Here is a 24,231-nt window from a genome sequence, read left to right as displayed (position 1 = left end):
CTATTCTGATTCCTGTAGTCCAGTGGAAACCACTCAACGTCTGGGATTGACCAGGGTCAGTCCAAGCTCCAAACCCAGCCAGCTGTCTGACCTGGGACAAGTCTCTGAGCCTCCTTTTGCTCTTATGCCCACAGCTCACCGAGGCCCTAGCACAGCCTTCATGAGCCTTCCGTGTCTGTGCTGTCTCCACTGTATCTATGGCAGGCACTCCTTACATACTAACCACTACTGCTATCATTAGAAGGTAAAGAAACTGCTGTTTCAGAGCTACCAACAGAGCTGCTGGAGGAGGAGGTCTGAATTAAGCTCTGAAGCTGTCTGTTTTGACAAAGACCAATGGGCCTTTTGATTATGCATCAAGCAAGCAAAAATTCTGGGGACTTCCCTGGCGGCCCAGTGGTTAAGACTCTGAGCTCCCAATGCAAGGGGCACGGATTCGATCCCTGGTTGGGGAACTAAGATCACGCATGCCGCACGGCAAGGCTGAAAAAAAAAAAGAAAGAAAGAAAGCCAAAATTCTGTTCTTGGATGGAAATGTTAGGGGTAAGGCTTGTGAAGCTCTGTCGCCATTTTGGGCGTGGTCGCATCTTTGCCAGTAGACGGGTAGGGAGACTGAGGCGAGCAAGGGATTCTCTCTTCCTTCTGGAACTAGAGAGAAGGTAGGTGGGAGGGGTGGTAGGAGCTGTACTCTAAGGAAGGAACATGGACTATCCCCTCTGTGGGAGGTGAGCCTGCAACACAGTAACCAACCAGGCAGTCAGTACAGGGGCTCCAGGAGCCCCCCAGCTGAAGAAAGGGGATATGGACTCAAGGGGAGTTTGCAGATGGGTATTAATAATAATACGAGATCCCCTACTGGCCCCAAGTGATCAGGTGAGGGCCACCACTTGAGCGAAAACTTGCCTGAGAATGAAGCCAACCCAGAGGAGAGCAGAGTCAAGACCCAGGGAAAGAAGGGCTCCTGACTGCACTGTGTGAGCACCCGGATCTGCCCATTCCTCAAGTGGACTCCAGACCTCAGTTCTAAGAGCCAACACATTTTCTTTTTTGCTTAAGCTACTACGAGATGAGTTTTCTGGCATCTGCAGTCTCTAAGTTGTGACTATCCGTACTGGAGTCCGTCTCCTCACCTCCACCGCCCACAAGAAGCTCACTTCTGGGATCCCAGCAACACCGCCCGGGGCCTGAAACTGACTAGGGCTCAGGAACAGTCTATCAAGTCGACCTTGATCCCCATGACCACTGATATCGGAACCACGTTGTCAGTCCTGCCCGGGCCAAGCTACCTCATCCCAGCCCTGACCTCTTCTGGGCACGGGGCCCTTGGCCCATAACTTGCTTCTCCAGCCGCACCTGGTATTTGTAGCAGTCTCGGCGGTCACTGGGGGAGCTGCCCTGGCACGTGCCCGTCTCTGTGTTGTTCTGACACGGGCAGCCTGTCCCGTCCTGCTCGTTACATGTGTCTGCATGGCCATTACACTGACATCTGAAGAGAGGAAAGAAGACGGGGGTTATAGAGCCCCCACGACCTACAGGGGCCCAGGCTGGATGCTGTAAACGTGAGCTCCAACCCATGAGGCCAGAAGAGGAAACTGAGGCTCACAGAGGTCAAGCCGTTTACCCCAAGGCCACAGTGTTGGTAAGTGGCAGAGTCAGGATTAGAACCCAGGATGGACGAACTCCAGGGCTTACTGACCATGCAAAAGGAAGGGGGTGGAACGGGGAGGCTGTCCTGAGGCCTCTCCCTCAGGGCCCTCGCTCTCTCTGCCCAAGAGTCTCCACCAGGGCTGCTTGGTAGCCTGCGTTTCAGCACTGGCCTGAGGGAGAGGGTCTCCCACCTGAGTCTAATCCTTTGCCCCCAACCCGTGCCTCAGGGGATCTCAGCCTTTCCTGACTGAGGGCAGAGGACTGGGGAGAGGAGCCTGGCTCCCAGAGCTGTTCCTACTGAGCGGGACAAGGGTTCCCGGCCCCCCTTCCACATACTTGGTGCACTTCCCGTCGAGGAGGAAGTAGCCATGGAGGCAGCTCTCACATTTGTCCCCATAGCTATTATTGTGGCAGTTCACACACACAGCCTCGTCTTCACTAGGCCCCTCTGTCACCCAGTTTTCGATCTGGCCAAGGAAGGACAGGGTGATCACAGAAATGCACGGACCAGCCCCTCCCCCCTCAGAGCCAGGAGTCCAGAGCCCGGCAGCCTCCTCCTCCCTCAGACTAGGAGCCCCCAGCCCCCTCCTCCTTCAGACCCAGGAGCTCGGGACCCCAGCCTCTTGCACCTCATCTGGATCCAGCGAGTACTTCTCCGGCTCCCTCCTGGCCATTTCAAGCTCCTTCCTGGAGACGCAGACCTGGCTGTTGCCTCGACAAAAGGCGTGGCAGGGCCGGCAGGTCCCGCCCCCCACGGCTGAACCCACGAACAGGGGGAGGCACTGCTCACAGTGGCTGCCCTGGAAACCAGGGACAGGGCGGTCAGAGGGGGTGAAGAGTCACAGTGGGTGTGCGAGCTGGGGGAAGGTTCTGAGAGCACCAGGGGAGGGCAGCAACAGCTCAGGCATTTGCCTGGGGCAGTCCCAGCCCATCTGCCATTGAGCCCTGTGCCTTCACTTGCACACCTCCAGTGATGGGGTTTCACTCCCCTTCAGCCCCAGTGTTGCGCTCAGAAAGCCCTTCCCCACAGGATCCCAGATGCTCCTCCACGGGATCCCCCTCCCTGGTCCAGTAGTAATTCTGTCCCGCTATCCAGGGCGGCCCTCTGTGGTACAGACCCAGATGGTGTCCCCAGGGTCCTCTCGTACTTCCTTGGGATAGGGCTAGGCCCCCTCCTCCCTGTGCCTAGCTCACTGGGGCTTGGAAGGAGGCTCAAGATGCCTGAGTGTAGGCTGAAGGCACAGAGGCCCGGGGCGAGGGCCTGAGGTCCCGGACGGACACCTTGGTGTGATTGTGGCAGAGCAGGCAGTGGTCGCGGGCCCCCACACCGGCGCACTCGCTGTGGCGGTTGCAGCGACACTCCGTGGAGCAGTTGTGGCCGACAAAGCCGAAGTGGCAGCGGCAGTGGTCGGGCTCCACGCATGAGCCGTTCACGCAGCCCTGGGCGCACACGGGGCGGCACAGCCCCGTCACGCTGCAGGGGTGGGGCAGGAGTCAGCGCAGGGTAGCAGGCCACTCCCTCCCAAAGGCACACCCAGCCGTCAGCATGGTCCTCACCGCGCCTCTGAGGCCACCACCGGCCAGCCCACCCTCTTCGCAACTAGTCCACCCCCCAGTCCGCTGCATCACTCCCCTGCCCCGGGTCCAGCCCAGCATCTCCTCCAGGGGCGATGACCCCCTTCCCAGGGTATCCTGTTAAACTAACTGACCAACCTTGTCCTCCACGACCTAGCCCCCGCCCTCACACCCTCCTCCACACCTTGGACTATGTTTTCTTGCGTCCCACTTTGATCCATGCCCCGTCGTCTACCGCTCCCCACAGACTCTCCCACCTCACGGTCTGCCTGGCCCTGCTCCCCTCAACCCCACCCAAGCCCCCACGTCTGGCCTGTAGCCTCACTTGTCCATGGTGTAGCCCGTCTTGCAGCTGCACTCGTAACCGTGGGGCCGGTCATGGCAGTTCTGTGTTTCATTGCAGTCGTGGTGCCCGTTTGCACACTCGTCCTCAGGGGGGCAGGACAGGAAGGCCCAGGAGGCCCCAGGTCGCCCACATGTCAGCCCTGGCACGAGGATACAGGGCTTCACTGTGGAGGCCTCTGAACCACTCACCTAGCCACCAGGCCCTTGCTCCCCCTTCCCCTGAGCGCCACCTGTGAGAGCCCCCGGCGGCCCTCCACGTTCCCTGAACCAACCCCACGTCAGAACGCAGACAGGAGCCAGCCCCACTCACCCCATCCGAAAACCCGTCTCACCATCGCGGGGGCCGCTGAGTCCACCCTCCAGGCAGCGGCCACCCCCATCCTGGCCCCCCCAGGCACACCAGCCACAGTGGGGCCGCCGCAGGCACAGGGCGCACTGTGTCGCCTGAGCACAGCCCAGGGAGCAGCTCTCGGGTCCTCGGAGCAGCCGCCCGCAGCCTCCAGCCATACATCGCAGGGGCAGGTAGGAGGGGCTCAGACACTACAGGGGAGGGGAAAGGGCAGAGAAAGAAGATCAAGCTAACACCTCCTGGGTGTCTTCCTGGATTGCACCCTCTTCTCAGAGATCTCACCCCTGCTGGCCACAACCGGGTGGACCAAAATGGACATCAGCTGGGGTCATCACATTCTCCCTCCTCGGCATTTGTAACTAGAAGTTCAGACCAGAAGTCAGGCTAGGGACATCCTTAAAACTAGATTGTGTAGACTAGGGCTGGCTGGGCCGTTTGGATGAACAAATGACAGCAAATGAAGAGAACAGAGAGAGGCAAGAAAAGAGCAGAGACAGAAGGAAGCAGAGATGAGAATCACACACCCCAAAGACAGGGAGACAGGCAGCTTTCCAGGCTCCACCTCCAGTCCCTGGTAGGGCCTGGCTGCACTTTCTACCTGGGTCACAAGAGGCACCACTGTGTTGGTATAATGAGCCCCTTTACCAACCTGGCTTGGGATGCAGCTGTTTCTTACAATCAAAGAAAGGCAATGATCCCAGGTGGAAAAAGAAACAAGCATCAGGAGGGGGGTTGCCAGCCACAGCCTCTTAGAACATGGACCCAGCTGCTGGGGCAACAGGATCCGCCCGTCCTTGGCTGGGAAGTTGAGGAGTCCGTGGTCAGGACTCAGCAGCTCACACACCATCACTTATTGTGTCCTGGGACCCAGACACAGTGCTCAACGAGGTTCACACTCCTGGAAACTTACCTCAGTGTATGAGAGCATTTTATTTACGGCTTGGGCCTTAAGTAAAGTACAAGAGGAAAGAGATTAGTCTAGGCTGGCTATCTGGAAGCACTTAGGAAGAAACAAAGCAACCATGCAGTCCTGAAATAAAACACCCTGATAGCTGTGGCCGGAGCTCTGAGTCCCTATGGGTTACGCCGGTGATGAGCCGAGCCTGGCTGAATTGCCACAGCCAAATTCTCCTCCAGGTTAGGCTTCCAGATCTGAATTTAGCGCACCCCTTGACAAACAAGAGGGGCAATCTGGAAGGGGGCCAAGAGAAGCCGAGGCTCCAGTCTGCTCAGCACTTTCTGCTGGGACCCCCCCTAGTGGCCAAATGTGATGCTGCCCAATACCATAAACTGCATTTCCGGTGTTCCTGGAAGAGATGCAGGATCCTAGCTCATCTGCTGACATATGCCCACAGCCTAGCAAAGTGCCCGGCGCAAGGAAGGTGCTCTATGAAGAATTTGGTAAAAGGACAAAGGGAAGGAGGGAAGAAGCCAGCCAGCCAGCCAGCCAGCCAGCCAGGGAAGGGAGCACCTTGTTGTCTGCCCCAGGCTCTGAGGCCAAAGGCATTTAGAAGAACAATGCCTGACTGTTAAAATAAGGCTGCCCTTGAGCGAAATCACAATAGGTCTGGTCTGCGCACCTGTTATGATTGATCTGTGTTTTTAAAACACCCGAGCCAACAGTTTTAACTGATTTTCCCAGAAATCAGAAGATCTGGCAGCCGCCCTCTGACATTCCCACGCAGCATCAGCTCCGCGCTCTCCATTCAGCCGCCCCACCACCCCCTCCCGCCTCACACCTCCTGAGCTGCCTGCAGGCTCTCTGGTGTTGCCTTCCAGTCCCTGGGATCCCAATAAAAACAAATAATGGAAATCTCAATAATATTTAGGGAGGACGTGTATCACCGGAAGGACCCCAGGCTTGAGGACGAGAGGCCTCTGCTTGTTAGAGGTGCCACCGCAGGGGACCTCTGCCCTTGCAGCCACGCCGAGAGCCCTACGGGGAGCACCCCCCACTCCCAGCCGCTGCACTGACCCTCTTGGTGTGACCCAGACAGCGGAGACTGGGAATCCTCCCAGTGGGTGGAACATGGGGATGTTACTGAGTTTTTACTGAATAGCAGGCCGGGCTCCACGCTCTACATACATTCTCCCATCTAACTTGGACGACCTTCCTATGGGACGGTGTGGTATGACACAAAAATGTATCTGGCCTTTGTCCCCAGTTCCTGGTACTGAGCTACTAAAACACATAGGGGTTCCTGAGCGGTGGGGACGTCTTTTGCTGTTCATAAGGGACCCCTTTTACACCTGAGTTTATGCTTACAGGGTGACTTAGGGGAGTCAGCCGAAAAACCAAGTGATTAGAGCCCCACCCACCCACCGGGGGGTCAGGGGAGAGATTGAGCTCTATAAAAACACGTGAACCATGAGATTCAGGGGACTTCCCTGGCAGTCCGGTGGTTAGGACTCTGTGCTTTCACTGCTGTGGGCTGGGGTTCAATCCCTGGTCGGGGGACTAAGATCCCGTAAGCCGCGCGGCACGGCCAAAAAAAAAAAAACAACAACAACAATGCGATTCAGAGAGCTTCCAGGTTGATGAGTGCATCCTCTGGGAGGGCGGCATGTCCAGTGAAGGCATGGAAACTGCATGCCTTGCCGATTCACCTCTTCTATTTGGCTCTTCCTGAGCTGTATCCTTTATAATAAACCAGTGTGAGTAAGTAAACGTTTCTCTGAGCTCTGTGAGTCATTCTAGCACATTATCAGCCCTGCAGAGGGGATGGTGGGAACCCCCAATGTACAGCCAGTTAGCCTGGATTTGTGACTGCCATCTGAAGGGGGAGCAGTCTTGTGGAACTGAACACTTTAACCTGTGGGATGTGACTCTGATTTCACGTAGATAGTGTCAGAAATTAACTGAATTGTTGAACACATAGTTGGCATGCAGAGAACTGGAGAATTGGTTGTTGGTGTTGGAAAACACCCCAGACAGGGTCTGTTGACAGCACTCCTATTTTACCAAAGACTCGTGTAGGCTCTTGGGTTGTGAGATGGTGAGTAATCACACCTCAGTTGGGTCTTGCACAATCTTGCACAATAAAGATGAATGAGGAGTAGGGCTTCCCTGGTGGCGCAGTGGTTGAGAGTCCGCCTGCCGATGCAGGGGACACGGGTTCGTGCCCCGGTCCGGGAAGATCCCACATGCCGCGGAGCGGCTGGGCCCGTGAGCCATGGCCGCTGAGCCTGCGCGTCCGGAGCCTGTGCTCCGCAACGGGAGAGGCCACAACAGTGAGAGGCCCGCATACCGCCAAAAAAAAAAAAGATGAATGAGGAGTAGACAGACTCACAACTCTGGCCCAGTGACACTGTTTCTGGATATGACAGCAGTAGCTGAAGCTTTCTTATCTCCTGCTGGGGTGGGGCTGGGGCTGACTGCCTGTGTCTGCCACTGGGACAGCTAAATCATGCCAGGCAGAGGCATCTTTGGTTTTTTTGTTTTGTTTTGTTTTTCAGCCGTACCGCACGGCTTGTGGGATCTTAGTTCCCTGACCAGGAATTGAAGCCGGGCCCTCGGCAGTGAAAGTGCGGAGTCCTAACCACTGGACCACCAGGGAATTCCCCCCAGAGGCGTCTTTGGAATGGACCTTATGAGACAGCACGCACTGGGCAGCCAAAGGGTGGACTGTACCTCCCCAGACCATGCCCATGTTCAAGAATCATCTCTCTAGACCATAGCCATAGATGAAGGGTGGGTCTGAATGGCTGTGTCAGAAGCAGTGCTCCTTCCCTTCCCTGGCCACACCTCACTGGACCACGGCTGGACATCTAACTCGTGAGCTGAGCTGAAGTCTTCCCTGAGAATGTGAACTAACAGAAGAACACAGAGATGACTGTGGTCTCTGGAATTAGAAAGTCACATAGTGACTCCCCTGGTGGTCCAGTGGTTAAGAATCCGCCTTCCAATGCAGGGGACGCGGGTTCGACCCCTGGTCGGGGAACTAAGATCCCACGTGCCGTGGGGCAACTAAGCCTGCGTGCCGCAATTACTGAGCCCGTGTGCCACAACTACAGAGAAGCCTGCACGCCGCAACGAAGAGCCCACAGGCCGCAACTAAGACCCAACGCAGCCAAGTAAATAAATAAATATTTTAAAAAAAAAAGGAAGTCACACAGACTGAGGGTCAAGGTCTGCCAGTTGAGGTGGTGTGTGTTGATGATCAAGCCGAGAGAAACCAGAGGATGGAGACGCGCAGAAAACAGCTGAGATCAGAGACCAGGCGGCCCAAGAAGGATGAAGCAACAGTACTTCCTACCTTTCAGACAACATCAAATACCCCCGGTTCCTTATAATAACACCAGCTCGAGTGGGTTTCTGTTTCTTACAACCAAAACTTCTAAAAGTAGAGAGAGAAAGAGATGGAGGAGGAAAGTGGAAAGGTGTGAGAGGGAGAAGGGAGATGGTATTGAGTCATGGGAAGGATGGGGCGAGGAGAGCTTAATTGAGAGTTGGAGAGACACCAGGGCTGAGGAGTCAGGAAGGGGGTGCTGGGACATGACGGGGAGACTCACAAGGCAAGGAGAGGGACTTCCCTGGTGGTCCAGTGGTTAAGACTCCACGCTTCCACTGAGGGCGCGGGTTCGATCTCTGATCAGGGAACTAAGATCCCCCAAGCCGTGCGATGTAGCCAAAAAAAAAAACAACAACAAGAACAAGGCAAAGAGGGAAGAAAGAGATGTTGGAAGAGGCGAGAGAAGAGAAAGTGGGAAGAAAGAGAAAGTGTGATGGTGGGACCAGCCCTAAGGAAATGGAGGCGGACGTAGGACAGCGGCGGCGGGGTTGGAGAAAGGTCAGTGTGCAGCAGGGAGGAGGGCCACAGCACACCCCGCTGGGGGCAGTCAGTACCTGTTGGAGGCTGCTGCTCCAGACACAGTGCTGCCAGCCCCCGTCTGCACCCTTGGAGTCCAGGCAGGAGGTGCAGTTGGGCAGGAGGTGACAGGGCGTGGGGCAGGGCAGGGGGGGCGATGATTCCACCGGCATCGGGGACACGTTCAGCAGAGAGTGGCTGAAGCACGTCCAGTCATAGGTGGGCTGCACCGAGAGGATGCGGCGGGTCTCCCCTGGGGTTGGGGGCACACGGATTAGAAGCAGGTCCGGGCCCCCAGCCCCCTCCCCTCCTCCTCCCTCAAACCAGGCCCCTGAGCCCCTTGCGTCCTTGCAGCAGGAATCCAGGCCCCCAAACTCTCCTCTCGGGGAGCAAGCCTCAGGGCTCACCAGTCCTCTTGAACTGCCGCGTCCACATGCACTTGCCCTCCCTTGTGCACTGCTTGCAGTCGGCCGCCCCACACACGGCCTCCGAGCAGTTCCCAGCCCAGAAGACCTCTCGCTGGTTGATGCGACAGTCATTCTCCGAGGTGCAGGACCCATTGCGCCCGATGCAGGCACCCTCAGGGCAGTTGGTACACCACTTACAGCGGGGGGCAGATGCCTGGCGGGGGGATACGGGCTCAGCGGGGTTGTCAGGGCCCCCAGCATCCCTCCAGCCTCAGGTCTTGCCACCCAATCCCAGCTGAAGAGCTCAGTGGTGCCTGAGCCACACCCCCTTCCTACCCCCACCGCCATCATTCACCTCTCCATCTCCAGGCTGCAGGGTCCGGGGATGGCGGGCCAGGCACTCACTGCAGGTCCGCAGACGTCGACATTCCTCGGGGGAGTGGGGCATTGGAGAGCAGGGGGGACCACCACAGCCCAGCCTGGGGAGACATGAGGTCTGGCTCATCACATTCAGCCAGGCCCCACTCTTCCTCCTCACCCTCGCCTCTTCCTGGTGCCTCGTGGACACCGTCCTGCAGGTCCCACATATGCACTCCCAAGTGCTCTCAGCACAGGCCTCCCAAACCTGCTCCTCCCCAACTCACTTGGTGATGGTCCCACGTCCACCTATCACCCAGGCCAGAGACACTGGACGATATCCCATGGCCTCTTGGCCCTCCAGCCACCGAGGCCTCTGCCTCATGAATTCTTCTCTGACCATCCCCTCCTCCTCCAGCCCTGCAGCCCCCGCCCAGTTCAAGCCTCCCCCTTCCAGGCCTCCACCTGCAGCCTCCCCTCGCCACCCCCTCCTTCACAAGCCTGCCCCTGCCCTCTCCTGCTTAAACCTTCTGTGGCTCCCCATCACCCACAGTGGAGGGCCATAATCCCTCACTCAAAATCCTTGAAGGCACAACTGTTTCAGAACTTTCCAGGTTTCAGAAAAGCAGTGGGTGTACCCGCTGTTACATAATACCCCTAGCAGAGTCTGGGGGAGCACCCTAAAAATCAAACCCTTTAATATTCTGTAGTAAACATGGTGACACATCTAATGGGACAAAATAAAGCCCGTTAGTACCCTCATACCACGTTAGTAGCCTCATACCTGTGCAGGATAACTGCGCAGTCAAGTTAGTTTGTGCTAAACCTAGGACAGCGCCTTCAGCCTCCTGATATGTTTGGATTCCCAAACTCCAGACAAGGAGTCTTGGAGCTGGACGGAGCGCAGTTCAGCCAGGCACCGGAAGCCCTTTCTGAGCTGACCCACCCACCTCTCCAATCTCATTCTTCCCCAGCTCAGATGGTTTCTAAAATACACCAGATACAGCCCCGCTTCTGAACCCTCATGGTCTAAACTTGACCGGTCATTTACGGCCCAGTTCAGACTCAGCTAACTCCAGCCCACAAACAGGGCTCCCCACTCGGTGAGGTCCCCTAGCCTGCCCCTGCCTGTGATAAGCTCCCCATTTTCCCGTGTGAGTTGGTCTCCTAACCAGACCACACCCTGCTGAGGCCTCCCCCACAAGCCTGGCCTAGCATAGAACCCACTTCGGAGGGCACCAGTACCACCCACCCACCCACATGCTGTCAGTCTCCATGGTTACCTATGGGCCTGGTCCCCAGACAGGCAGGCCCCATGGCACCAGGTACAGGCCCCAGACTGGTTACAAGCTTCGGGCGAGGGCAGCAGGTGGCAGGGGTCAGGGGGCAGGGTCAGGGCCAGCAGGCGGCCCAGGGCCACTCCCCCAAAGCCTCCTGAGATATACAGGCGACCCCCTACCGCTGCCACAGCGTGGGCCACAGACTCCTCCATTGGTGGTCCCACAGAGGCTGGGCCTGGGGAAAGACAGAAAGTTCAGAGAGAGAGAGCAGGAGACTCGAGGAAGAGATTCACACAAAGGTACCAGTCAGAGAGGGATGCTGAGAGAAGAGACAGTCTAAGGAGAGCAGAGACAGACAACGAAAGACAGAGAGAAGACAGAAAAGGCCAAATAGGACAAGAGCATCAGACACAGCAAGACAAAAGAGAGGGAGAGAGACACATAAACAGAAAAAAGGAACAGAAAAGAGTGGAATAAGAACAGAGACATGGGCTTCCCTGGTGGCGCAGTGGTTGGGAGTCTGCCTGCTGATGCAGGGGACGCGGGTTCGTGCCCCGGTATGGGAGGATCCCATATGCCGCAGAGTGGCTGGGCCCATGAGCCACGGCCGCTGAGCCTGCGCGTCTGGAGCCTGTGCTCCGCGGCGGGAGAGGCCCATGTACCGCAAAAAAAAAAAAAAAAAAAAGAACAGAGACAAATGTTGTGGAACCCGGGGACTTCGCTGGCAGTCCAGTGGTTAAGACTCTGCGCTTCCACTGCAGGGGGCGCGGGTTCAAACCCTGGTCGGGGAACTAAGATCCTACATGCCACGTGGCGCAGCCAAAAAAAAAAAATGTTGTGGAACAAGACTAAGGTGGTGGCTGAACCACACTGTGAAGGTACTAAATGTCGCTAAATTGTTCGTTTTATGATGACTAATTGTGTTATGTGAATTTCACCTAAATTTTTTTAAATCCTCAAAAAAAAAAAAGTCAGTGGAAAAAATAGATTAAAAGCGAAAGAGAGTTAGAGACAGAGGCTCAGAGAAAGCAACAAAAAGCAAAGGAGACAGGCCCGGAGACACACACACACAGTCAGTCATTTACAATGACTGTCAAATGAAATAAAACGGCAAGATACAATCCCTTTCCAGCCTATGAACTGGAAGGAAGCACCCTCACATATGACAGTCGTTGCCTCTAGAGAATGGGATTATGGGGGATTTTTTCCTTCCTATTTTACAAATTATCTACAATGACCATCATTACTTCATAAACAGAATTAAAAATTTTTCTAAGACAGAAAAAGAAGGAGGGTGTCTCCGTGGGTGCTTAGATAATGTGGAGAGGACAGGAGCTTTGCCTGTGGGCCTGAAGGGACCCAAATGACCCCTAATGAGTGAGAGTCGCAGGACAAGGCCAGCGCTCCCCCTGGTTGTCCCGCGGCCTCCCAGGGAGAGTGGTGGACTTACGGATGAGGTCAGGCAGGAGCCAGGTGTTGCAGTTGACCTGGTAGAGCAGGACATCGCTGCTGAACTCGTCAGGGTCCGAGCGCCCCCCAAGGACCACCATGGTGTCTCCTAGCAAGGCTGAGGCGTGGAAAAGTCGGGGGCGGGGCTGATGGGGAGACACACGGCAGGACGGGCTGTCAGAGCCCACGGTCACCCGCTCTTCGTGCTCCCTCTCAGCCCACCCGCCACTCCAAACCTCCCCACGCCCCAGCCCCTACCAGCCCACCCAATCCTAACCTTCCTCAAATCTCACCTCCTTCCTCCGGGAAGCCTCCCTCATTCCTCAGAGCTGTCTCCACAGCCATCTCCTTTCCCTGAACTCCCAGAACCCCCAAACCCCATGCTGTTCCTCAGGAACCCAGCCTCAGATGCTTGAGATGAGCCCCACATTTCTTGGGTGACCTCGCCAGCTGGACCGGGGTGTATCCTGCTGGGGCTCTTACTTCCATCTCCCTTGTGGTCCAGCCCCAAGAAGGGCTTGGGAATATGTGTGTGGATGGTAAATGCAATTGTCTCTAAACAGCATACCCGGGGTTTCCTGCTCTCCCACTGTCTCCTTTGGCCTTGAAGGCAGAAGCACAAGGAGCCTCAGTGTCCTGTTTCACAGCTGGAGAGGCCAGGAAGGGGAGGGACCTGTCACGGCCACGCCCAGAGTGTGGCAGAGCTGGGACAGAACCCAGGCCTCTGACCTCCTGGTCTAGGATTCTTACCTCCAAGTCACAGAGAGAAAAAGGGGAGACTTGGGGTACCAGAAAGGAGGCAGAGTAGGAATCCAAGGTTGAGCCAGTCCCTGGGGCACTGGGAAAGGGGGGGCCCCCCTCCCTCCTACCCCCTACACTCATCTGTCTGGACCTTTTTTCCTGACCTTTGCCCCCTGAGAAGGGGCCAGCAGGCTCCAGGTGCGGTCAGGACAGTGCAGGGAGTAGAGCTCAGGGGATGGGGCCGCCAGCTCCACGTGGAAGCGGAAGCCCCCAAACACGTAGAGGGAGTCAGTGGCCTCGTGATACACAGCGGAATGACCATATAGACCTGGGGGTGAAGGATTAGTGAGCACAGAGGCTGGGGGAAGGGCTGGTGATCAGGAACACTCCCCGTCTTCCTGGGCTCCCCCTCTCATGACCACACTACCACCCTACCAGGCCCTGATGCCAGAGACTTGGAAGCCTTTCTCAACCCCTCCTTCTCCCTTCGGTTCTAAAGGACAACCATTAAAGAGACCCTGGGAAAGACAAGAGAGGGAGACAGGGTGACCAGAATGACCTTGCGGATGGTGATTAAAGAATGTAGAAGGAGAGAGAGAGAAAGGAAAATACCTGAGGGGCACTGATCTAGGACCTAGAAGAGGGAAACAGTGACCCACTGCTACTGGGCAGGAGGTAGGCAGCTTCTCATGAAGTCTGGGAAGGGTATAGAAACTGAACTTCTCAAAAGGCAGCATCCTGAGAATGTGGGCGGGTGATGGGGGTAGACAGGGAGACAACAGGTAGGGGGGGCAGTGACCACAGCCTACAGGAGTGGACAGAGAGGATGGCTGGGAGTCAAAAGCATAGCGCCCCCTCCCCGCCATGCCCTGTCCCCAGGCCCACCTGTGGGAGGTGTCCCGCTCTGGGCTCCGGACACCCAGGTGCCGGTTGCCAGCTGGTACTCAAGCAGCTGCTGGTTGAAGCCATTTTCAGGGGAGTAACCACCCACCAGGAGCAGAGACAGGCCTCGGCGGGCAGTAAGGGTGTGACCAGCAACTGCTGGCAGCTCCACGGTCTGCGGGGCCTTGGGGATGAAGGGTGGAGGTCATGGGGGTGGGGGGCAGAGGTCAGGGGTCATCTTGTGGGTAGAAGCAAGGCTCAGAGCTCCCCGAACTCCCCTTGAACCACTAAGGAGGTCGTGAGCTGCCTGGGGCGGGTCAGACCCCAGGCCTCCCCGCCAGCCGTGGTCCCGGCAGGTGAGCAGCAGACCTCTTGCTGTCTCTGCCTGCTCAGTGTCACTTCTTCAGGTAGGAGTAGCCTGGGGACCCTTTGCGAAGCCCTTGCTCCTCTGCTCTCTGGCTGCATGGGGCTGACTGTACCGGCTCCACAGCGGGCTGTGCCCCAGCCTGGAGACCAGAGCCTCACGTCCCCTTGGCTAGGGACTGACTCAGGAATGAAATGTGACCCACAATGGCCAATGAAATTCAGTTCTGGGACTTGTGCTGAAGCCCTGGGAGGAATCCTCTTCCTCTGGGGGCAAAGCTGGCAGGAGCTGCTCTGGTCACCTTTGCTAGAGCCTGGTTGTGGGGACTAGGGGAGGGGAGAGATGCTCACCTTCTCCTGCCGCCACTGCAGGGTGGTGAGGTTGAGGACCCAGAAATCCCGGGCGACGCCCCCAGCCGTGAGCCCCCCCAACAGGTACATGGCGCCACGGCCAGCAGGCACATAGGCAGCTGCATGGAAGGAGCGGGGTGAGGGGCCTGGGCCCCCGTCCTCAGCTCCTGCCAACATCTGTGTCCACCGCCTTTCGCTCACTGAGTACCTGGGGCCAAGATGCAAAAAGGCAGCCTCACTATACAGTCATACCAGCATGCCTTTGGGTGACCCCCCTACACACTGGTATCCCAGCAACCCCTGGGATCACCCCCCCCACTTGGCAGGTATCCCAAAACCCCTAAGGTGACCCTCCTATGACAATCACCTTACCATCCCCTGGGGTAGCACCACCCAAATAAGTGTCCCAGTCCCTGAGGTCAGCCTCCTGCGACAAGTGTCCCAGCATCCTTTGGGGTATCCTTCACCTGTAGACGTTGTCCTGCACCCCCCCGAGGGGACTCTTATGTCAGAGACGTCTCAGTGTCCCCTGAGGTAACCTTTTCTCATTCAGGCATCCTACCTCCCCAGGGCAGTCCTCACCTGTACAGGTTTCCCAGCAGCCCCTGGGGCAGACCCAGGCCCCCAAACATCCACAAGGTGGCCTCAGGTCCCTCCACCATAGTGTGCCCCAGGCGGTGCAGGAAGCGGCTAGCTGTGTCCTGTGGGTGGGGTGCAGACGTGAGGGCTCAGGTAAGGGCATTACAGAGTGGCAGGCTGGGCCTAGTGGGTAGTCTCGGGAGTGGAATGGGGAGAACGATCCAGGAGGCGGGCTGCATGGCACCTCCCCGCCAAGGGGCATCCACAACTCACGGCTGAGAGGCGGCTGTCCATGAGGGTCTCCCAGACCAGCTGCCCACCGTCCAGCTTTGTGGCACAGTCAGGTCCCCCGAAGCCCTCAGCACAGATGCACACGCCCAGGCTCTGGGGAACAGCAGAAGGAAGCTTGGGAGGAGCCCTGATTACCCCCACCCGGCTCCCTGTCCCGTCCAGCTTGCCCTCTTTCACCTGTACCTGGTTACAGGTCCCTGCCCCGTTGTGGGCATTACAGTTCTCAGGACACAGAGCCATGCGGCAGTGTGGGCCTGCCCAGCCCTGGGGACATCGGCAGAGTCCAGCATCTGCGGCCCCGTCCTGGGGCACACACTCCTGGGGGACAGGGCAACTCCCGGGGCCCCCTGACCCACAGCGGGCAGAGCCCACAGAGGCATTGAAGCCCCAGGACGAGGAGCCGTTGGCCTCCCAGTGCAGCACCAGCAGCCCTGTTGGAGAGAGTCCAGAGGCTTGTCACAAGACCTCAGTAAAGTGATATTTAAAAAGGGGGCAGTGGTGGGGCTTCCCCGGTGGCACAGTGGTTAAGGATCCACCTGCCAATGCAGGGAACACGGGTTCGAGCCCTGGTCCAGGAAGGTCCCACATGCCGCAGAGCAAACAAGCCCATGCGCCACAACTACTGAGCCTGCGCTCTAGAGCCCGCGGGCCACAACTACGGAGCCCGCGGGCCACAACTACCGAAGCCCACGCGCCTAGAGCCCAGGCTCCGCAACAAGAGAAGCCACCGCAGTGAGAAGCCTGTGCACCGCAACGAAGAATAGCCCCCGCTCGCCGCAACTAGGGAAAGCCCGCATGCAGCAACAAAGACCCAGCGCAGACAAAAATAAATAAAAATAAATAAATTTATTTAAAAAAAAAAGAGAGGGGTGGCCTGCAGGCCTTCTGACCTCATCACCTCCCTCTCTCCCGGCCCTCCCTGCTCCAGCACCACCAACCTGCTTCCTGTTCTCAGAGCCTGGGCATCTGCTATTCCTCCACCTGAACTAGTTGCCCCTTCCCCACACCGTGAAATCTCCCTGCTGCAAAGACTCCCTCCCCAACTCCCCAGACAAGCCAGGCTCCCCACTCCTTTCCATTTCCTCCTGTCCCTTACCAAAAGTGTCACTATTCTGCCTACAATTTGCTCCCTGCTGTTTGTCACTCCCCACCTCTGCTGTGAGCCCGTGAAGGCAGTGCCTGTGTCCCTTGTTCACTGCCACATGCCCAGAATTTAGCTCAGGCCCAGCTTACTGCAGGTAGACATTTGCTGAGTGAAATGAAATCGAGGGCCCCTCAGCTCTAGTTGCTCACTGTGAAGGGTCTGGGCTCGTGTGCAATCGCCGTCAGGCCAACTACAACTCTGCCCTCTCTCTCACAGCCTTGGAGCCACTCTGATTTACAATATGAAGAGAAGCATCTCCAAACCTAGGCCCTTTAACTGCCATGGGTAACAAATTATTTCTAGTGCATCTCCATCAGCTAAGCACAGCTGACGTAATGGGGCCTGGGAATTCTTGGTTGTGGGGGCTATAGCCTATGCACTGCAGGATGCAGAGTAGCATCTCTGGCCTCCACCCACGAGATGCCAGTAGCAGGCCCGATCACGACAATCAGAATGTCTCCAGACACAGCCAAATGACCCAAGGGGCAAAGTCACTCCTGGCTGAGAACCAGCGGGCTGAGGAGATAGATGCTCAGGGGCCCTCGTACCAGCTACATTCTGTGTGTCCCAAAAACATGTCCCACGTGGCCCTTCTTTCCAGAGACACAACCCAGCCAGTACAATCCTCTCTATTCGCCTCTCAGCTGAAGAAACTGAGACCCAGAGGTGGCAAGGGACTGCCAGCAAGTCTCTGGCAGAGTCAGGCTGGGTTTTGAGCCCACCTCAGGTAGCAAGGTATAGGGACAAGGGACAGCCCAGGACAGAGGTCCCACTTCCCCCAGTCCCCATACCAGACAGGGCCTGCACAGTGAGAGGCCTGTCCCGCCGCTGGCCGCAGAAGGCAGCAATGAGGCTACGGTCCGACTGGACGACACCAGTGTCCAGGAAGCGTGGGAATCCATCAAAGGCCAGGACATAGCTCAGCTGGAGAGGTGTAGAGTAGGATCAGGGGATGATGAGGATGAGAAAGAGGAATGCTTGGGGTCTGGGAGGAGGTGCAGCTCAAGCAGAGAGGGCAATCTGAGACTGGGGAAAAGGCTGCTTGAACCACCTGGGCAGATTGTCAAACTGTGGCATGGAGGCCACCATTCCCACTCCTGTGTTCATAACAGACATGGTTAATCAATCAGGCACTCTTGCATGGAGGCTCTTTCTCAACACACAGATCCTGGCAGCCACCACCAATCGATCAGAGTTGGCACACAAGGTACCAATATTTACCATACCTGGACTGGGGAATGGGAAACTGGAGTCCAGGAAACAGGAGGCAATCTGGGAAATGGGAGGGTCTGTGGGCTTAGGAACAAATGGGTAGGAGTCTGAGGAACAGATCTGGGAGTTTGATGGATGAAAAAACACGGACGTGGGGGCCAGGGTTCGTCTGAAGATTCAGACTGGGTGGGGGAGACGTGGGCCTGTAATCAGTGCCCTTGGTGCTCACCGTGCAGGGGGTGCTGCTGTCGGGGGAGAAGGTGAGGGTAAGTGGGGGACAGAGGGTCCCAGGGGCACAGGGCTGTAGCACCTCGGTGGCTGAGACAACCCACACACAATAGGACAGGCCTGGCCCAGCTCTCGCTGCCCCACCACCTGGAGGCAGTAGCCCCCCAACCCGGCGTGAGCCCAGTGCCACGGAGGACACGTTGGTGAGGAGGGCACGACCCCCACACTCCCGGAAGCAGGAGCCACCAGCCCTGGGGAGATGGAGGAGAGCCAGTGTCAGACCAGTCCTGCCCTATCCCACCATGTCCCTAACCCCACCCTGCCCCGCCTGGGTGGCCCCTGGCTCACCGGGGGTCCCCATAGTAGCCAGGAGAGCAGAGCTGACAGTGGGCGCCCTCAGTGTGGTCCTGGCAGAAGCAGAGCCCGCTGAGGTTGTCGCAGTGGCCTCGGCGTGGGTCCCCATGCCCGTTGCACTGGCAGGGCCGGCAGCCGCCTGAGCCTGTGGCGTTACCAAAGCTGCCCGGCCGGCACCGTTCGCAGTGTTCCCCCCACGTCCAGTCTGTGGAGGCCCCAGCAGCCAGGATGCAGAGTCAGCGGCAAGAGCGAGAAGGAGCCCGACCCTCCCCAACCCCACCTGGCTCAAAGGAGGGTAACTGGAACCCCGACTGGGGAGCAACTGCAAATCCCAAGAGGGAGTACTGAGGCCCGCCAGAGGGGTGGGTGGCACTGAAACCTGTCTGGGGTGAGGAGCAGGCAATGGGACAGAGGGACTCAGAGCTGGGGAGGGGACGCAGAACCCCACACAGACAAAAGAAAACAGAAGCCCCGAGGAGGCTCCCTTGAGGCAGCCCCGAGGAGCTCACGATGAGGGCTGCTCACCCTGACACTCATCGCAGAAGCCAGGCCCCCGCTTGTGGCAGTGGCTGTGGAAGTTGCAGCCACAGTCCCGGGAACAGCGGGGGGCGGGGGGTCCTGGGGCAGGCGTGGGAGGGGGCAGGTCCGATGTCCAGCCCAGGTCACACACGCAGGTGAAGTCTGGGGGGCCACTGCACACGCCATGGCCACAGTCCTCCAGGCACCTGAGGGGGCGTGGCAGGGGTGGGGGAAGGACTGGGTAGGCCTGGAGCCCCCAAGGCATCCCCCCTCATCCCACTCCACCCCATTATCTCCATGGCAACACCATCATAAGCTACTGCCTGTTCCACAGATCCTGGACTCCATGGGTGGCCGTGTCTCCAAGGCAACCCCATCACATGTAGTAACTCCTGTCTCTATAGTAACCAAATATCACCACTGGTGATCTGTTCCCTGTGAAAACCCCTTTCAACTTGATCCTCCTCCATTTCTACGGCAACGCTGAAGCCTGTGGCCTGCAGTCCACGGGCGACCTGTCTCCACAGTTAACTAGTGTTACGTTGAGGACCCTATCACTCTAATGAGGGCCTGCTCTGCAAGGTAAAAACCCAAGGCTCACTGGAGAGGCTGGCACCATGGGAGGCAGCCCAGCACTGTGATCACTTCCTCCCAACATCTCCGCATGCACCAGCCCTGGGGCGACATCTCCATGGAAACCCATGCCCTACTCACGTGCGGTTGCAGTATGTGATGCCATCACCCTGGTAGCCCCTCTGGCAGTGACACTCATAGCTGAGGGGTGTGTTCAGGCAGGTCGCCCGCAGGTGGCACCGCGCCAGGCCCAAGCGACACTCATCCACATCCGGACAGCGGGCATATGCCCAGCGGGCAGGGAGGGCCACAGACAGCCCCAGGCCCTCCCCGACCCACAGGGAGCAGTTACCCCCACCCAGAGGCCCAGAGAAGTCCCCCTGGAGGCAACTGGGGAGGGAGGCGAGGTTGAAGAAGGTGGTTGGGTCGGGGTGGGGGGGCGCGGGGGAATGATAAAGAAACAAGAGACAGAGACAGGAAAACAGTAACAGGGAGAGGGGAGATCAATCAGAGACAGAGAAAGAAATATGAATACGGAGAAAGACAGAAAGAGGGATGGAAGAGAGGCAGAGAAAAACCCAGAGAAGCCAGACAAAAAAGGATTTTAAAAGACAGGAGAGAGAGAGGGATACAGTGAAAGGGAGACAGAAGAGAAACAGAAACAGACAAGAAGAAAGAAAACAGAAGGAAAGATGAGAGAAAACAAGTCACAGAGACAGGGGAAGAGTTGGCAGGGAGAAAAGAGCGCGAAACAGAGAGAAGGAGAAGGGGGGGAGAAAAACAGAGATGATGGTAAGAAAAAGGCAAAGGGGCAGAGAAACAGAGGCCGTTAGAATTAGGGTGGGCGGAGAGCCTCCACCCAGCCCCGCCCCCAGGCCCCCGCCCCGCCTCACCGTCCCAGCGTGGGGTTGTCCTCATTGCCACACCAGCCACACTCGTGGCTCTGCAGACACTCGTGGCAGGTCAGGAAGCGGTCACAGCTCCGGCACCGCGGCTCTGAGTGCACGCTGCAGGGTGATGGGTGTGGGGCTGTAAGAGCCACCCCTACCCTGGTCTCCGCCCTCCCCTCCTGGAACCCTGCCACCCGGACCGCACCTGTCGTCCCAGCCTCGGCAGCCCCCGTGCGGGTACCGGGCCAGGTAGGCGGCGAACATGAAGCAGGTGTGGGTGGACTGGCACCAGGCACACTGGCTTGAGTTGGCCAGGCAGTCGTCACAGGTCAGGCGCCTGGGGGCGGGGAGCAGGGACAGGGTCACCCCACAGCCTGGCCCCCACACACCCTCACACACCCTCTCCCTGGGCCCAGCTGGGCTCACTGGCTGCAGAGTGGGGGACACTCCTGCAGGCTCTTCAGGGCACCCCGACCCCGGCCCCGCCGGCTGCACGCTGCGTCCCCCTTGCGGCTGGTGCTCTGATGCCACTCGCAGAAGGGGTCCTGGGAGGTTGGAGGAATAAGAGCCCAGCTTAGCCTTCTCCCTGGGGCTCCCAGCGCCAGTCTCCCAGCACCAGTTCAACAGGCAGCTGCCTCCCTTGCCTGCCAGGGCCCACAGACCCCTGTTCCAAGCCCAGCCCCTTCCTACAGCCACTGACATCCATGGGTTCTGCCTGACCAGCACCCACTCCCTTTTTGGGCAGTAGCACCACTGTATGTGGTCCAGGTGGCGCTGATTCAATCCCTGGGGTCCAGAGGTGGGCAGCGGGACACTCTCCTTCCTCCCAGCCTCACTGATCGGTCCAGGAGCTGGCACAAGCCCCAATTAGAGCAAATGAAAGGCACTTCTGAGACTTCTGTTGAACTGACAGGTGAGTGAGGTGGGGACAGAAAGGTGCTCTCCTTCCCCTTGGGGCTCCAGTGGCTGGGTGGGGGGATAAAAGTCTGGAGCCCCTGAGGCTCCCTTGCCACTCCCAAGGAATGAACCTCCAGGGAAAACGAGAACGTGGAATGGAGGGAGGTGAACAGCTGACTACACGGTTTGAACCTCTGGGGCGAGCAGGCCGAAAGACCTACTCCTGGACTCTGCTGTCTAAAGGGATAAATGCTCCTCTGGTGCAGAGGTGCTGAGCTGGGTTTTCTCATCCCTGCAGCATGCAGAGTCACGCCTGCCAGGAGCTGACTCTCCAGCCCCTCTCCACTGCTCACAAACGACAAGGGCCCCGACTGTCTACCCCAACGCCGCCCACAGGGCCCCTCGGCTACCCGTGCCAGCTCTGGGGGGCCCACCCCCTCGCTCAGTCGCCTGCTTTGGCTGACTCCGTGCCGAGCCCTCCCCGCTGTGGCCTGGTGGGCACCTGGGTGCAGGCGTGGCAGTCTCGATGCTCCTCACAGAGTGGGCAGAGGGCAGGCACCAGCACCAGCAGGGAGCCGCCGGCCCCGCGGTCCCCGCAGTGGGCCCCACTCTGGCGCAGGTGGCAGGTCGCGCTGGCCAGGCACCAGCCGCAGCCCTGGTCTGCCAAGCAGCCCAGGCAGGAGGGGTAGGAGGCGCAGGCCGACGAGCGGTAGGGCTCCAGGAAGAAGAATGAGATCTCCTGGGGGCGGGGGTCACATGAGGGTCGGGGCTCCATGCTCCACGTCAAGGTTTGGGATAGGGATTAGAGTTTGGAGCTAAAGACTTAAGCGTCTGGAGACAAGGTTGAGAACTCAGGCCCGTAGAAAGTCAGGATTTAGGACATCAGCAGACAAAAGGGGATCAGGGTTTGAGAAAAGCCAGAGATGAGAGGTCAAAGTATGGAGGGCAGAGGTCAGGGTCAGCAAGATCAGGGCAGGAGGAGTCAGAGACGCGGGCAGGGGTCAGAATACGAGATCAGGTCAGACTCTGGGGGTCAGATGTTGGGGTCCAGGGGGGGGTTCAAGGTGAGGCCCAGAGTTCAAGAGTCAAGGAGTAAGAAGTCAGGGTCAAGGGAATTAGTTTGTGGCCCAGGGCATCTGAGGCCAGGGGCTGGGGCAGGGTCAGAGCTGGGGACCTGGGTACTCACGCTGCCACCTGGCACGCCAGTCCGGTCCCACAGCAGGGTGAGCTCGCTGTGTCCAGGGCCCGCTGAGCCGTTGAGCTGGCCCCGGATCTCTACCGCGTACTTGTGGCCCCGGCCAGGCAGTGGGAAGAGGCGAGCGGACCCTGGACGTTGCAGGCGCCTCGTCTCCTTCTCCTGCTGAGCCACCCAGCGCCCTACCTCCTCCTGAAGTAGGGGTGAGGGGAAGACAGGGGCCTCAGAACTTTCCACCCACACTGACCCCTGAAACCCCCAAGAGCCCCAAACCCACCTAGCGCCCACCCCTCCTCTTCCCAGAAGGGCCTCAGAGTTTCTTAGACCCCCAAAACCTCCAAGCACCCCTAAACCTCCCAGCAACCCACGTCCTCCTCAGGGGAGTCTGACTTGGTAACTCAGACCTTCCCCTTTCTTCAAAATCCGCCCCCCACCCAGTTCTGTTCACAACTGAAAACCCCAGGGCCCTCCCATCACTAAGGATAGATCCCACGCCTCTGATTTCTCCCCATTCCTCCTCCCCACCACACATCCAAGCCCCCATATTTACCATAAACAGCCCCCTGCATGTCCCAGGCACCCTCACCATGTTTTCTGCGTCAGGGCCACGGGCCATCCGGGCCAGTACGTGCAGGCGCTGGGCCCGGGCCCACACGGCCACGTCCTCAGCCCCTGGCCCTCCAGGCCCTCCTGGCAGCAGTGGGTGGATGAAGCCACGGTAGACCACGGACACGTCGGTCTCTGAGCTAGGTGTCAGGGTGATGGTCGTACTGCGGACAATCAAGACCTGTGCCAGCCAAGGAGGGAGGCGTGCATGAGGACCTCTCTGCATCGCCCCATGGTCCTCACACCTCTCCAGCCACATCAGAGCTAGAAAAGACCAGGCAACCCAATCTCCTTCCCTAGTTGACTAAATGGGAGACTGAGGCCAGAAGCAGGGGGGATCGCTCGCCCACGGTTACTCTGGGAGAAGAGTTGGACTCTGACTCAGACAGCAGACAACAGGGTCCCAGCCCCTGCTCATCTCCACCTCTCATTAAACTCCAAGACCCTGGACCTTTCAGCATCTTCTTCCTCAACACCCCATCTTTCCACCTAAGCCCTTAAGAGTCCAGATCCCTTAACTAGGGGGCTTGGAGACCTTCCAGGTTAGTAAACACATTCATGTGCCAGGAGGGTGTCACACCCCAACTCCACAGGGACAGAAGCTCAGGCCCCTTCTGGACCTCATCCTATGTACCATGTTCTTTGTTATATAATGAACCAGTATATATGTTAAAAAAAAAAAAAAGAGCCCAGATCCAAATCCAACGTTTGAAGCGACGCACATACTTCGTGATTTACTGCTAGCATGTGTTCTTGTAATTGTAAAAGAGTGGAGCAACCCAAGGGTTCATCATGGGAGACTGTTTAAATAAACTGTAACACTACGGCATCAGAATGTAAATGGAACACTATGAAGCTGTTAAAAAAAAAAAAAAAAAGAGGGTGTTTCCTAAGTTCTGTTATGGGAAGCTTGCCGGGATACGTTAAGAAAAAAAAAGGAGAATGAGAAAACACCACCACCAAAAAGACAAAAAGAAAAAAGAAAAAAAGGGAAGTGGTAGTACAGTGTAGATAATATATTACTTTTGGTGCAAGAAAGAAAAATAATTAAATGTCACATTTACTTGTATTTGAATAGGTAAACAGCGGAAGGATATGTAAGAAATCTAAATAGACCTTCTGGGGAGAGTTAGGGTGGTCTTGAGTTAGGGGGATGCTGAGGCCAGCTTCCCACACTGAGGGGTGAGGA

At 57.6% G+C, this 24,231-nt stretch overlaps 1 protein-coding gene across 1 annotated transcript in view; it reads right to left on the bottom strand.

Moving 5' to 3' along the window:
- The window catches only part of MEGF8 (multiple EGF like domains 8), a 47,298-nt gene that overhangs the window by 7,573 nt on the left and 15,494 nt on the right, over positions 1-24,231 (bottom strand). Inside the window, exons 13-40 of the mRNA XM_030874133.2 lie at positions 23,023-23,223; positions 22,428-22,628; positions 21,744-21,980; positions 20,771-20,889; positions 20,550-20,681; positions 20,348-20,461; positions 19,596-19,844; positions 18,888-19,087; positions 18,357-18,567; positions 18,010-18,259; positions 17,360-17,492; positions 15,608-15,855; positions 15,407-15,517; positions 15,137-15,255; positions 14,555-14,762; positions 13,844-14,024; positions 13,123-13,286; positions 12,219-12,363; positions 10,772-11,003; positions 9,487-9,610; positions 9,132-9,345; positions 8,763-8,977; positions 3,900-4,107; positions 3,548-3,707; positions 2,929-3,121; positions 2,277-2,447; positions 1,984-2,114; positions 1,354-1,486 (exon numbers count right to left, since the gene is read on the bottom strand). Of these exons, the coding sequence (XP_030729993.2) occupies positions 1,354-1,486; positions 1,984-2,114; positions 2,277-2,447; positions 2,929-3,121; positions 3,548-3,707; positions 3,900-4,107; positions 8,763-8,977; positions 9,132-9,345; positions 9,487-9,610; positions 10,772-11,003; positions 12,219-12,363; positions 13,123-13,286; positions 13,844-14,024; positions 14,555-14,762; positions 15,137-15,255; positions 15,407-15,517; positions 15,608-15,855; positions 17,360-17,492; positions 18,010-18,259; positions 18,357-18,567; positions 18,888-19,087; positions 19,596-19,844; positions 20,348-20,461; positions 20,550-20,681; positions 20,771-20,889; positions 21,744-21,980; positions 22,428-22,628; positions 23,023-23,223 (5,004 nt within the window). The remainder of the gene's footprint in view (positions 1-1,353; positions 1,487-1,983; positions 2,115-2,276; positions 2,448-2,928; positions 3,122-3,547; positions 3,708-3,899; positions 4,108-8,762; positions 8,978-9,131; positions 9,346-9,486; positions 9,611-10,771; positions 11,004-12,218; positions 12,364-13,122; positions 13,287-13,843; positions 14,025-14,554; positions 14,763-15,136; positions 15,256-15,406; positions 15,518-15,607; positions 15,856-17,359; positions 17,493-18,009; positions 18,260-18,356; positions 18,568-18,887; positions 19,088-19,595; positions 19,845-20,347; positions 20,462-20,549; positions 20,682-20,770; positions 20,890-21,743; positions 21,981-22,427; positions 22,629-23,022; positions 23,224-24,231) is intronic.

This window comes from Globicephala melas, chromosome 19 (assembly GCF_963455315.2).
Source record: "Globicephala melas chromosome 19, mGloMel1.2, whole genome shotgun sequence".
NCBI classification, from domain to species: domain Eukaryota; kingdom Metazoa; phylum Chordata; class Mammalia; order Artiodactyla; family Delphinidae; genus Globicephala; species Globicephala melas.
Note: the sequence above shows the minus strand (reverse complement) of the source record. Positions and strands in the feature narration are given on the sequence as shown.